We start from the raw sequence: 12,774 nt of genomic DNA, 5'->3' as shown, positions 1-12,774 counted from the left end.
ACATTTGGTTTGGTAAGAAAAAAAAGGAGGGCGGGAACCCGCCTCCTGCCTCCCATCCCATCTCCTCCTTTTGGGCCTGTGGGGGAGCAGGTCCTGACCTGCTGATCTCCCCTCACCCCCCACCTTCTACGACCCTTCCAGATCCTGCCCCAACTTCACGGCCCCAGGACGCCTCTACGATCCCCAGCGGGGCAGCCCTCCTGCTGCTCGCGAACGTGCCAGCTGTCCAGAGAATCCCCGCCCAAGGACCCCCCGCCCCCCCCCGCCCAGCCCCACCCCGCTTCTCCTGGGAATCAGTGTTTCCGCCTCCGGGGCGGAGACTCCTCCCCCTCACCGGTCCGACTGTATTCCCTGGAAGAGCAGCTGGAAAAGCCTCCGCCTGCTCAAAGTGGGGTTGGAGAACAGCTGGTCTCTCCTCACAGCTCCTGGAGCTGCAGACACCGCTGCGGCGGCTGACACTGCCCAGGCCGGCAGCGGGCGGGCACGGTTTCAGCACCGTGGACAGCGCCCGCCCGCGGCCCTCCCGCCCGCGGCGCGCTCGAGCAGGTGCAGGCGGCGAGCTATGCCCGCGGCATGGCCCGGCGGTCGGGCCCCATGGCGCTGCTCCTCAGCTTGGGCCTCCTCGGGCTATGCTCAGGTAAGGGCGGTCACCGGCTAGGTTCTCCCGCCCTGGCCAATGGCCCAAGATTCTCCACGCTCTGACTCACTCCTGCTAGGCTGGAAGGTGGAAGGAAGGATTCCCTAGAGGTGGAGGAGTCTGTGGGGAGTCAGGAGAGAGACCCTCAGGATTGCAAGGAGCACCTAGGAAACTGAACTGGGACGGTGACATACCTGAAGGAGTAAGCAGTACAAAGAAGTGGAAACCTGCCAGTGGTGGTGGGAGGGTGTGGGCCCAGAGAGGAAGAAGAAAGGGGATTTCCCCAGGAGTGCCGGGAAGGCCAACTCGGAAAACACTGAGATGCCACTTGATGTCTTGTGAAACATTATCTCAAGAAATCTACCTGGTTCAGCACCCCATTTCCCATCCCTTACAATGGGTTCCTTATCCTGGTCCATCCACAGAGGCAAGGCAGGAAGGGGAGAGAACTGATTTCTCAGTTCTCTTGTAGGGTGGGTAGGACAGGAGACCTTGCAGGGAAGACCTCTGCCAGGCTGACTAGGAAGGAGCCTAGTGAGTGGGGAGGAGTGTGTTGGTGCAAAGTTGTAGAAGGGCATGGAATGTGTGGAAGGGCACATGCAAAGGGCATGTGCAACTGAGTGACCTTTCCATACCCGTGTGCCATCACATGGGCATGGGCTCCTGTATGTATAGAACTTGGGGCTAAATATATGTCCTGACCCACCCTGTAGGCAGGCAGCTGTTCTACTCCAACCCAGTGCCTTTGGGGGTAGTGAGATTGGTGTTGTGGCCTCAGTCACATATGAATGGGCGCTGATTGAGGAGAAGGGGTGTGCGGCGTGACACAGATGACTCCCTTTCACCATCCTCCAAAACACCCTTTGAATCATAAGTATTTGCTGGGGAAGCAGAAATCTTAAACCATGCTCTGAGACCTTGCAGGGAGAGCAGGTCTCCACAATCCTTGCAGAGTTAAGTTTAGTCTGGAGGCGTCACTGTGTGGAATTATTGGTGATTCTTCTCAGAGAGGGGCTTTTCTATCAGGGTCTTAAAGTGGGTCCTCCATGGGGTACCTAAGCATTTGCAGGATCCTTAGGGTGGTTGCATAGAAAGTTACTGGTTCAGCCTGGATTATGTCACTTGCCTGGGCAGGGTGGGAGCTGGTTGGGCCTTCCTTGTTTACTTCTTATCTTCCTCTTGCCCAGTGGTGTGGGGTACAGATACAGAGGAGCGGCTGGTGGAGCATCTCCTGGATCCTTCCCGCTACAATAAGCTCATCCGCCCAGCTACCAATGGCTCTGAGCTGGTGACAGTACAGCTTATGGTTTCACTGGCCCAGCTCATCAGTGTGGTGAGTGAAGGTCCCGCACTCTCTGCCCAGCTACTGAAGTCATTCCAGCTAGAGCATGTTAATGTTTGTGTTTACTCCTCTGGTGTTTCCAAGGCTCAGAAAAGTGTGAGAGGGACCCTGGGTGGTGACAATGGACCCGTAGGCTGGGGTGCCTTCCTAGCAGCTTCTCTTCTTTCCCATAGCATGAGCGGGAGCAGATCATGACCACCAACGTCTGGCTGACCCAGGTAAGTCCTCTTCTCTCTATATCCCTGGCTTTCTTTTTCCTTCTATTTATTTATTTATTTTGCACATGCCTTTTCTTTCTCAGCCTTCTCAAGAGAGGCAGAAAGGTACAGACTTGGGAGTCCTAAATATTTGGGTTTGAATCTTGGTTCTGCCACTCCCTAGCTCTGTAACTTTAAACATTTTAGATTTTGCAAGCTTCTTTATTTACTTATTTTTTTAATTTGTAAAAGGCAGGTTCTAGTACTTTGGCATATCTGTACAAATTAAATGAGAAAGTACTGAATTTGCCATACCTGGTGGACAGATAAGTCACTGTGGGGAGGAGGCTGGCTTTCTAAAAGTTTCCTCAAGCCACATGGGTCCTTTCTTGTCCTCCTTCTTGAGGTTTGCATTGCCTCCCTCTCTCCTTTTCTCAGGAGTGGGAGGATTACCGCCTTGCTTGGAAGCCTGAGGAGTTTGACAATATGAAGAAAGTTCGGCTCCCTTCCAAACACATCTGGCTCCCAGATGTAGTCCTGTATAACAAGTAGGTGGCCTGGAGTAACGGGAACATTGAGAGAGACCATGGGAATGCTCATAAGGAAAAGAGTCTTGGAGAGAATAATAGAAATTAGCTTATGCTGTGTAAGGGAAGGCACTTTTTTTTTTTTAAGACAGCATCTCAAGCTATTGCCCTAGACAGAGTGCTGTGGTGTCATAGCTCACAGCAACCTCCAACTCTTGGGCTCATGCTATCCTCCTGCCTCAGTTTTTCTATTTTTAGTAGACACAAGGTCTTGCTTTTGCTCAGGCTGGTCTCAAACTTCTGAGCTGAAGCAATCCACCACTTCAGCCTCTCAGAGTTCTAGGATTACAGGAGTGAGCCACCAGGGCTGGCCCAGGGAAGGGACTTTTTAAAAGACAAACATGCAGTCATTCCCCAGACAGACAGATTAGGGAAGTAAGGTATGGTATGGACACCCATAGTCACTTGGATCATGACCAGCTCCCACTCAGACAACTAGGACTCCCAGTATGTATCTGGTGCTGTAGTAGGGACAGAAACCAGACCAGTTGCCTCCGTGTCTGACTAAGAATAGACTTTCCCAGAAGGCTCCTCCAACGACTATCCTATCTTCTGCAATAATCCTCCTCACGGCTAAGGCACAAAACCACCTCCCTCAACTGATGGGACCCTGCCCCACTCCTGTACCCCTCCATTTCTTGGGACTTCTCATTCTGGCCTCCTGGCTTCCCAAACTTCTCTGCCCTCATGAGGAGCAAACCAGCTTACACAGTGTGTGACAAGTAGCAGGCATGTCCTCCTTCTTCTGTCCACCCTCTTCTACCTGTGAGGCCACAGAGGCCTCCTGACCAGGACACTTTTGGCCAAGAACCCACCCCTATCCCTTCTTGCCTAGTTCCTGCCTCACTCTCCATCCTCCTGATGGCTCTTTATCCCTCCCCCAGTCCCATATCTCCCTCTGGTTTTCCTCCCCCTCAGGGTGGGTTGATGGGTGGGGATGAGTTGATTGGTGTTTTTCCTCCTCCTCAGGGGGGTTGATGGGGGGGGATGAGTGCTCAGGTCAGGGCTGACGGTGCCCACCTTTGGCAGTGCTGATGGCATGTATGAGGTGTCCTTCTACTCCAATGCCGTGGTCTCCTATGACGGCAGCATCTTCTGGCTGCCCCCGGCCATCTACAAGAGCGCGTGCAAGATCGAAGTAAAGCACTTCCCGTTTGACCAGCAGAACTGCACCATGAAGTTCCGCTCATGGACATATGACCGCACCGAGATTGACCTGGTACTCAAAAGCGAGGTGGCCAGCCTGGATGACTTCACCCCCAGCGGTGAGTGGGACATCGTGGCCCTGCCCGGCCGGCGCAATGAGAACCCTGACGACTCCACTTATGTGGACATCACGTATGACTTCATCATCCGCCGCAAGCCACTCTTCTACACCATCAACCTCATCATCCCCTGCGTGCTCATCACCTCCCTGGCCATCCTGGTCTTCTACCTGCCATCGGACTGCGGTGAGAAGATGACGCTGTGCATCTCAGTGCTGCTGGCGCTCACTGTCTTCCTGCTGCTCATCTCCAAGATTGTGCCGCCCACCTCACTGGACGTGCCACTTGTTGGCAAGTACCTCATGTTCACCATGGTGCTCGTCACCTTCTCCATAGTCACCAGCGTGTGCGTACTGAATGTGCACCACCGCTCGCCCACCACTCACACCATGGCGCCCTGGGTGAAGGTCCTCTTCCTGGAGAAGCTGCCCGCGCTACTCTTCATGCAGCAGCCACGTCCCCGCTGCGCCCGGCAGCGTCTGCGCCTGCGGCGCCGCCAGCGCGAGCGTGAGGGAGCGGGTGCCCTGCTCTTCCGCGAGGCCCCCGGGGCCGACTCCTGCACATGCTTTGTCAACCGTGCCACGGTCCAGGGCTTGGCTGGGGCCTTCGGAGCTGAGCCTGGGTCGACGTCTGGCCCAGGACACTGTGGTGGCCTGTGTGGCTGTGGCCTCAAGGAGGCAGTGGATGGTGTGCGCTTCATTGCGGACCACGTGCGGGGCGAGGACGAGGATCAGAGCGTGAGTATGGCAGGCTGGGTGGGGCGTGCGACCAGTGGGGCGGCAGACAGAGCTAACTGGCAGCGCAGGGCGGGGAATGTGCATCAGGCATGGGCAGGGGGCTGCGCTGGCTTAGGGTCTCAGGTGGCTTCCACAAGGCACTGCGGCCTGCACTGGAGTCACATAGGATGACCTTGTAGCTGCTGAGGACCAAGATCCAGGGTGGATGTGGAGAGGGTTCCGGATACTGAGGCGGTTTGGTGGCTGTGAGCCCTGAGTCCCTCCCCACTGCCCATATTCCCACTTCACGGTTGTTAATCTACAGCTCTCACCACAGAGGTGCCCAAGTTCCTTGTGTGCCTCACAGGGATGGGTGGGGGCAAAGTGAGGACAGTAGGGGTGTGTGTGTGAAGTGGAGGTGGCTGGTCTAAGAGATCCCATTGCCTGTTTGCAGCGGAGAGGACAGAATCCCAAACCAACATCTTTTCTGCTCTCTGTGTCTGGGGACGGCAAAGATTTATGGAGAAGGAGGCGAGTGAAGGCTGGGGGGTCCCTTTATCTGTCTCCTGCTTTCCCCACACTGGGCTTTTGGGCTTTTCTCTTTTGTCTTTTTTTCTTCCTCTGTTCCCTTCCCTTCCTTCCCTCCTTCCTTTTCATTCCTTCTTTCCCTTTTTTTGGTCAGAACACATTAAGAACTTTCCACTCCTTGAAACTGAGGCCAGAGTTGGGAAGGTGTGATGAGTGGACATCCCCCCCACTTTGAGCAATAGCTGGCCCCACCCTATGGATTGCACCTAGCTGGTTCCAGTCTGAGGCTCAGCTGTTGCCATGGTCACCGGCTGGTTTCCTCTGGGACTCCTCTGGGACGTTGCCATTCTGTTTGGGGAATGAGGCAGGCAGCACTGCAGTTTGTGCTTCTGGGCTGGCAGGAGATGGGGTTGGAGTTGAAGCTTGGGCCAGGGCGAGTCATAATTACAGTCCCAATGGAGGAAGTGTGGAGCCTGCCTGCTGCAGTCCACTCACTCATTGTCCTTTACTGAACTGGATGCTGAGGATGCAATGACCTACTTGGATGCTTCACAAGCACCTCACACTCCAAAATAATCCTCAGCTGCATCCTTTCTCACCATCTCCACGCCAGCACCATTGTTCTAGGCTACCATCATCTCCTGCCTGGGCCAGGGAAGTCTCCTAAGACTCTACCTGATTTAGCTCCTGTACTCAGGTGTTCAAATAATGTCCCCTCCTCAATTTGTGCCCTGTCTCCCTTGCTCGGGTCACTGGCTTTTCTGCTTGATTGTCTTCAGCAGGATGAGCTCTTTCTTGCCTCAGGACCTTTGTACATCTGGGTCCCTCTGCCTGGTATGCCTTGTTTTTCTCTTTAAAATTATTACTATTACGGCTCAAACCCTAAGGTGGCGGGTTTGAATCTAGCCCGGGCTTGCCAAACAACAATGATGGCTGCAACTTAAAAAAAAATAGCCAGGTGTTGTGGCGGGCGCCTGTGGTCCCAGCAACTTGGGAGGTGGAGGCAGGAGACTCACTTGAGCCCAGGAGTTGGAGGTTGCTGTGAGCTATGCCACGGCACTCTACCCAGGAGGACAGCTTGAGGCTCTGTCTCAAAAAAAAAAAAAATTAAAATTATTACTAATTTTTGCTCTACTATTTGAGAGTAAATTGTAGGCATTATTATCCTTTATCCCACATACTTTAGTGTGTTTCTCCTGGAAACAGGTTCAGTGATCCAATTCAGGAAATTTAGCATCAATTCCTTTATCTGATATAAAGGCCACATTCAAATTTTTCCAAATGTCTCAGTAATGGCTTTTGTAGCACCCCCTGTCCATACCCGCCCCAGTCCGGGATCTCCAATTGCGTTTAGCTGTCATGTCTCTTTGGTTCCCTTTAATCTGGAGCAGTTCCTTGCTTTGTTTTCCGTGACACAAACATCTGTAAAGGGCACGGGCTGGCTGCACCGCACCAGGCCCTGGTGTGGGTTTGTTCCACTTGTTTCTCTTCAGTGCACACAGCTGGCTCCCACTCGCTCAGCAGATCTTGGCTTGAATGTCAAAGAGGCTTTCCCAGACCACACTCTAAATGACATATTTCCCTCCTTTTCTCCATCCCAAGCCCTTTATTTCCCACACTGTGTAGTTTTAATTTTTGTTTTTGTTTTCTTCTCCTTCAGTAGACTCCAAACTGCATCCTTGTGCTGAGCACAGTGCCAGGTATACAGTAGGCACAGTGGTGATGGAGTGCTGGATTATTCATCTGCTGATTAAACAAAGGTGCACAGTCACCTCCTCTACACCCTGTGAGCTGGCCAAGCTCCAGATAAACATGTGGAGAAAGGCCCAGACTTGGGCTGGAGGGCAGCAGCTCTGAGGACAGGCTGGCCTCATACAAGTTCTGTCTTCTGGCTCTCAGTCCCATATTTTTTTTGTTTTTAAACAAAGTCTTGTTCTGTCATCCAGGCTAGAGTGTAGTGGTGTCATCATAACTCATAGCAACCTCAAATTCTTGGGCTTAAGTGATACTCGGGCCTCTGCTTCCTGAATAGCTGGGACTACAGGTGCCTGCCACCACACCTGGCTAGTTTTTAAATTTTTTGTGAGCTGGCTCAGCGCCTGTGGCTCAAGCAGCTAAGGCACTAGCCACATACACCTGAGCTGGTAGGTTCAAATCTAGCCTGGGCCCGCCAAACAACAATGATGGCTGCAACCAAAAAATAGCCAGGTGTTGTGGTGGGTGCCTGTAGTCCCAGCTACTTGGGAGGCAGAGGCAGGAGACTCGTTTGAGCCCACAAGTTGGAGGTTGCTGTGAGCTGTGATGCCATAGCACTCTACCCAGGGTGACAGCTTGAGGCTCTGTCTCAAGAAATTTTTTTTTTTTTTTTTTTTTTTTTTGTGAGCTATGTCTCATTTTGGCCTCCCCAAGTGCTGGGATTATAAGCATGGCTAATAGCTCAGCACCTGTAGCTCAGCAGCTGGGGCATCAGCCACATACACCAGAGCTGGCAGGTTCAAATCTAGCCTGGGCCTGATAAACAACAATGACAACTACAACCAAAATATAGCCAGGCATCATGGTGATGCCTGTAGTCCCAGCTACTTAGGAGGCTAAGGCAAGAGAATTACTTAAGCCCAAGAGTTTGAGATTGCTGTGAGCTGTGACACCATGGCACTCTACCCAGGGTGACATAATGAGACTCTGTCTCAAAAAAAAAGCTTGGCTACTGAACCTGGCCTGTATTATCTTTTTGACTGATTTGTTAACATCTGGAACCTAGTCCTCAACCTCTGTGCTGCAAGCAGTGCTGCTGGATGGGGGTCTGTGCAATCATAGACAAAACAAGGCTTGCTGAGGCTGCCATTCACTCATCCACTCCAAGGGCACTCTGTGCTTCCAATGCTGGGATTACAAAGACAAATCCAACAGGGCCCCAGTGATGGCTGAGTTTGTAGTTTAATAGAGGGACAGATGTTCAAGTTGAAACAGTACAGTGCAGTAGAAGTACTGTGATGGAGATGCATAAATAGTGCAGAGGGGACTTAGAGGGGACAGTGGTTCATTCTGACGTGGGGGTCCAGAAAGCCCTCATAAAGGAATGTTTGATTTGGGCTTTGAAGGACATATAGTTCACCAGGTAGAGAAAAGGGAGTCAGAATTTCCAGACACAAAGAAAACCCAAAGGTACAGTCACCTAAGAGGACACATTAGGGTTTGGCAGATCGGGACTATAGGTGGGAGAAGGGAGGTAGTGGGTTCATATTTGTCATGGTTGGGTCTTGGTTTTAAACTTAGGAGTCTCGACGGCCCTGAAGACAATGAGGCCTAATGGCTGAGACAGTCAGAGTTGTGTTTTCAAAAGTGGCCCTAGGGGCCCTGAGGGAGAGGAGCAGGGCATGTACACATGCTGGGGACTACTTGTGCCAGCTGAAAGTCCATGGGCCTCCTGTCTCCTCCATCCAGGTCAGTGAGGACTGGAAGTACGTCGCCATGGTGATCGACCGCCTGTTCCTCTGGATCTTCGTCTTTGTCTGTGTCTTCGGCACCATTGGCATGTTCTTGCAGCCCCTCTTCCAGAACTACAGCACCAGCACCTCCCTGCACCCGGACCGCTTGGCTCCCAGCTCCAAGTGAGACTGTCCTCACACCCATACCCCTGTATCCCTTTGCCCTGCCATACAATAGTGTAGGCTAGAGGATGGATGAGTGTGCTGTGATGAGGAGGTGCAGGTCCCTCCTTTCACTTTATCCAGATCCCTCCTCCCACACCTCCATCCACACGGCCAGCACTGGGTCAGCTGCAACAGGTCTTGGATGCTGTACTCTGCTTGCACCAGCCTTGGCAGCAGTGTCGCTAGTGGGGGATGAAGGCTGAGGAGTGGAGGGCAGGGATCCAAGCCTCTCGCCTGAGGACAGTGAAGGGAGAGCCAGGCAGGGGAAGAAGCACTACTGCATCATCTCAGAAGTGGGTGTGGGAGAAGGCTGGAGGGACATCATAGCAGCTCAGAGGAGGGGAGCAAGAGAGGCACCTGGGAGTGATCTGATATCTGCCCCTGCTTGAGTAGACAGCACCTGTGCTGGGTGGGCTGCCCAGAAAACTTCGTCTGGTCCTGCAGACAGACTCTTCGGGGGCTTCCAACTCAGACCCACAGCCTCATGCTTCTAAGGGGCACATGGTGAGCCCCAGATCCCCTCCTGCCTGCAGAACTCTCTGCACCCCTAGGCCTCCCTCTCCTTCCTTCCTTGCTCAGGCTCAGGGCATGGTAAGCAGGGTCAGGCACTAGGGGAGCCTGTGGGTTCTGCATCTCTGGATGGCTTGCTTGGAGTCTGAGGTCCAGATACTTGAACTGTGTGAGAAGTACAAGTTCACAGGTTTTTGGAGCCTGGAAAGCCTTTCAAAGTCATGGGGTCCAGCATTAGCTGCGTTCCAGATGAAGAAAGAGACCCAGAGAGGATGAGCCTGCATGGGCCACTGACTTTCTTCCCTGCCCCAAGATGTTGGGACCCCCGTTTTTCTTCCCCATTTTGAACTGACTGGATGCTTGAAGGAAGTAACTGAAGATGTTAGCTTGCAGCCCACAGCAGAGCCGGCTGTGAGGCTGGCTGAGCAGGGGCAAATGGCTAGAACCCTGCCAGGGCCCTGCTGCTCTACCACCTCTGCTCACAGCTCCTATCTGGCTCTTGCTCCCACCACACAGATCTGAGGCAGATCTTTGGAAGGACAGTGACAACCAGCAAGCAGTTTCAAGTTCTCGTTCTGCAGGTCTCTGGAGGCTGTGTCCTAACACTGCTCCTAGAAGCTGACTTAAAGGCCACCTGGCTTGTCAGCCCAGGAAACTGACTTGTTCATGGGTCTCCTGCTCTGCCCTCCTCACCCTGTAATTGGCTCTCACCTGTGGTGTTGAGCCAGCATGTGGCAGGTCAAAGGGGTCATCTGCCAGGTGTTTCCTGGGCCCTGGCCCCACACTACCATTGCGTTCTCCACAGACCAGTGGGAAAGTAGCCACAGACAGCACAGAGTGCTGGGCAGACTCCTGGAGTTGGGGTCCTGCTCCCATCTCTGCTACCTGCTCACTGAGCCATCTCAGGCAAGTCCCTTTGCCTTGCTGGGGATGGAAGTGCCCTCTTCATAGGGTTGTGTGAGGATGCAGGATGCCTGTGAACAATAACCTGTATCTGGCACAGAATAGATGCCACAGGGATGTCACACCTGGAGGCAGAGTTGGAGGGAAGGGTATGTCACCAGCTATCACACGAGCCTCTTGCCCTTTCTGTCCCCTGAGCAAACCCAGTCTCCTCTGCAGGGCCTGGATCTGGGGAAGCCACTAGAGGGGAGCGTTGCAAGGACTGCTCAAGAGTCTGATGGGCAAGTGGGCTTCTCTTTGGAGCCCCTCTGGCATCCAGGCTGCTCCCAGCATTGCTGGGACTTGAGCAGTGCCTTGCTGCACATCCCCACTGGCAGAATGGGCTCACAGACATCTCTCCTTGGTGGTAAGGGGTATCTCTGCAGTATGGGGACTCTCCTCATCTAGAACAGGAAATTTAGAGTTGTCCATATTGTGCCTGGACCCTGCTCAAACTCAGGCCTGGGGAAAGCATCCTGGAACTTGCAACAGCAGCAGGAAAGGAACTCCCACTTCCAGGGGTGCCGTGAGGTCAGGGCCCTCCTGGCCCTCCTAGGGCTGTAGGGTTGGCTTGCTTTTAGCAGTTCCCCCAAGTGGCTGTTGTCTGAGTGACATCACCAAGCAGTGCTGTGGATGGCAGCTTGTTCAACTCCGCCCCATGACCCATTAAGGAAACTCAGGCCCAGTGACAGCTGTGTGACTTCATAGGATGCACTGACCTTAGAGCTTATTATTCTGTATCTGTCAGAGTAGACAGGCAGAGACGGCCAAGGGTGCAGCAGTCAAGGGCTATCTGGGCTGTGCCTGTGGGACTGTCTCATAGGGAGGAACAGCAGTGGAGGAAGGAGGTCACCATGTCCCAGGCAGTGCTAGGCCCTCAAGGGCACTGAAAAGCTTTGGAGAATCACTTCCTGCCACTCTGGAGTCATGTGTCCTCTCACCTTGGTGATATCAGGGAGGCTTCCTACCCCTTGGTGGGCCGTCTCTGGAGAGAAGTGGGTACCCAGGCTGGGCAGGGATGGGATGAGGCTGCAGAGCTGCAGAGGGAGGTGGGCCCCTGGACTGCAGCCTGGAACAAAGTGGGCTTGGGAAGGGATGTGCAGGACCAAGTGGGGGTTGTCTCCATCACAGCTAGGCCTCAGGTGGCCTGGTGACCGTTTCTGCCTGAAAAGACGGCACACACAGGCTGTCTGCTCCTGACAGCAGGCATTACACTGGCAGGAAGGCAGCTCCCTGGCAGTGAGGTGTGTAACACTAAAACAGATGGTACCAAGTCCCTGAAAATTTCAAAGCAAAAGAGACACTGAAAGCCCCCAGATGGCATATCCTGTCATAGGCAATCTACAGAGGAAAGGCAAGACCTCCTAATGGTCTTGAATAAGGATTACTCTTCACATATTTTGGGGGCTTTGGCCTCTGTGTCCTCTCCAAATCCCAATCTTAGCGGCTATCCACTGAGGTCTGCTCGTGCCAGGCCCTTCCCAGGCATTGTCTTTACTCCTCACAGCAGCCCTATGGGGAAGGGCCCCATTTTACAGAACAGAAATGAGGCTCAGAGAAACCACGTGACAGCTGGTGAGCAGTGTGGGGCCTGAAACCTGCACTGTCCCACATCCTCTTGCTGTAGCCTTTGAGCCAGGTGGGAGAAAAGCTTCTTGGGAGGAAGGGGGGAGGGGCTTCTAGGCCTTCTCTGAATCATCTCCAAGCAAGATCAGAGCTAGTTCCAGCTGTCACAGCGCCCCTCACAGCTGGTGCTGGCCAGACTCCTACTCACCAACCCTGATTAGACAGAGAACAGCAGCCACCTCTTAAAATTCATCCTGATGGGTGCCGAGGTCATTGTCACCGTGACGTGGCTCCTTAGGGACTGCAGAATAGGGATCGTCAGGATAGCTCACTCCCTGCCTGGGTGTTCGCCACCCCTGCAATGCTCTTGCCTCTCCTATCTGCTGGGTCTGGCCCTCCCCAAGCCAAACCCATTAGGAACTCAAGATTCTTGTAAAAACAGTTGTTTCCAAAGTTGTCGTGTCTATTATGTCCAGGGTTGGTAAATACAGGAAAAAGGGAGACTGCTGGAGAAATTAAGACTCATGAGAAGTTAAAGACAAGAATGAAAAGAAAAAAGAGGCCCAGAGAGGTGACAACATGACAATTTGCTATTGGATTATTGTGGTTTGTTGCCTTATACACCTACTCATCAGATGGAAAAAATGGCTGAATGGCTGGCCTAGAGTAACAGCCCGGAAATCGGCCCTTGGGAGGAGGATCCTGTGTCAGGGACCCAGTGGAGTCTCCTGGAAGCAGGGACAGCTAGGTTTCCTCTCGCAGCCCCTTTGCTCTGGGAAGTCAAAGCTGTAGTCTGCATGAGACTAGACCTGCTCCCAGAACACTGGTTTG

The 12,774-nt window shown here is 53.2% G+C and overlaps 1 protein-coding gene across 1 annotated transcript; it reads left to right on the top strand.

The window, feature by feature from the left end:
• The first annotated feature begins 320 nt into the window (after positions 1–320).
• CHRNB2 (cholinergic receptor nicotinic beta 2 subunit) lies at positions 321–8,966 on the top strand. Its single transcript, XM_003795332.1, has 6 exons — positions 321–637; positions 1,825–1,970; positions 2,153–2,197; positions 2,615–2,724; positions 3,793–4,765; positions 8,717–8,966. Exons 1-6 carry the CDS (start codon positions 574–576, stop codon positions 8,885–8,887), a joined length of 1,509 nt encoding a protein of 502 aa, XP_003795380.1. The 5' UTR covers positions 321–573; the 3' UTR covers positions 8,888–8,966.
• Positions 8,967–12,774: the final 3,808 nt, after the last annotated feature.

Source organism: Otolemur garnettii, unplaced genomic scaffold (genome assembly GCF_000181295.1).
Source record: "Otolemur garnettii isolate 467f Iridium unplaced genomic scaffold, OtoGar3 scaffold00091, whole genome shotgun sequence".
In the NCBI taxonomy this organism is placed as follows: domain Eukaryota; kingdom Metazoa; phylum Chordata; class Mammalia; order Primates; family Galagidae; genus Otolemur; species Otolemur garnettii.
This window is presented reverse-complemented; position numbering and strand designations above follow the sequence as displayed.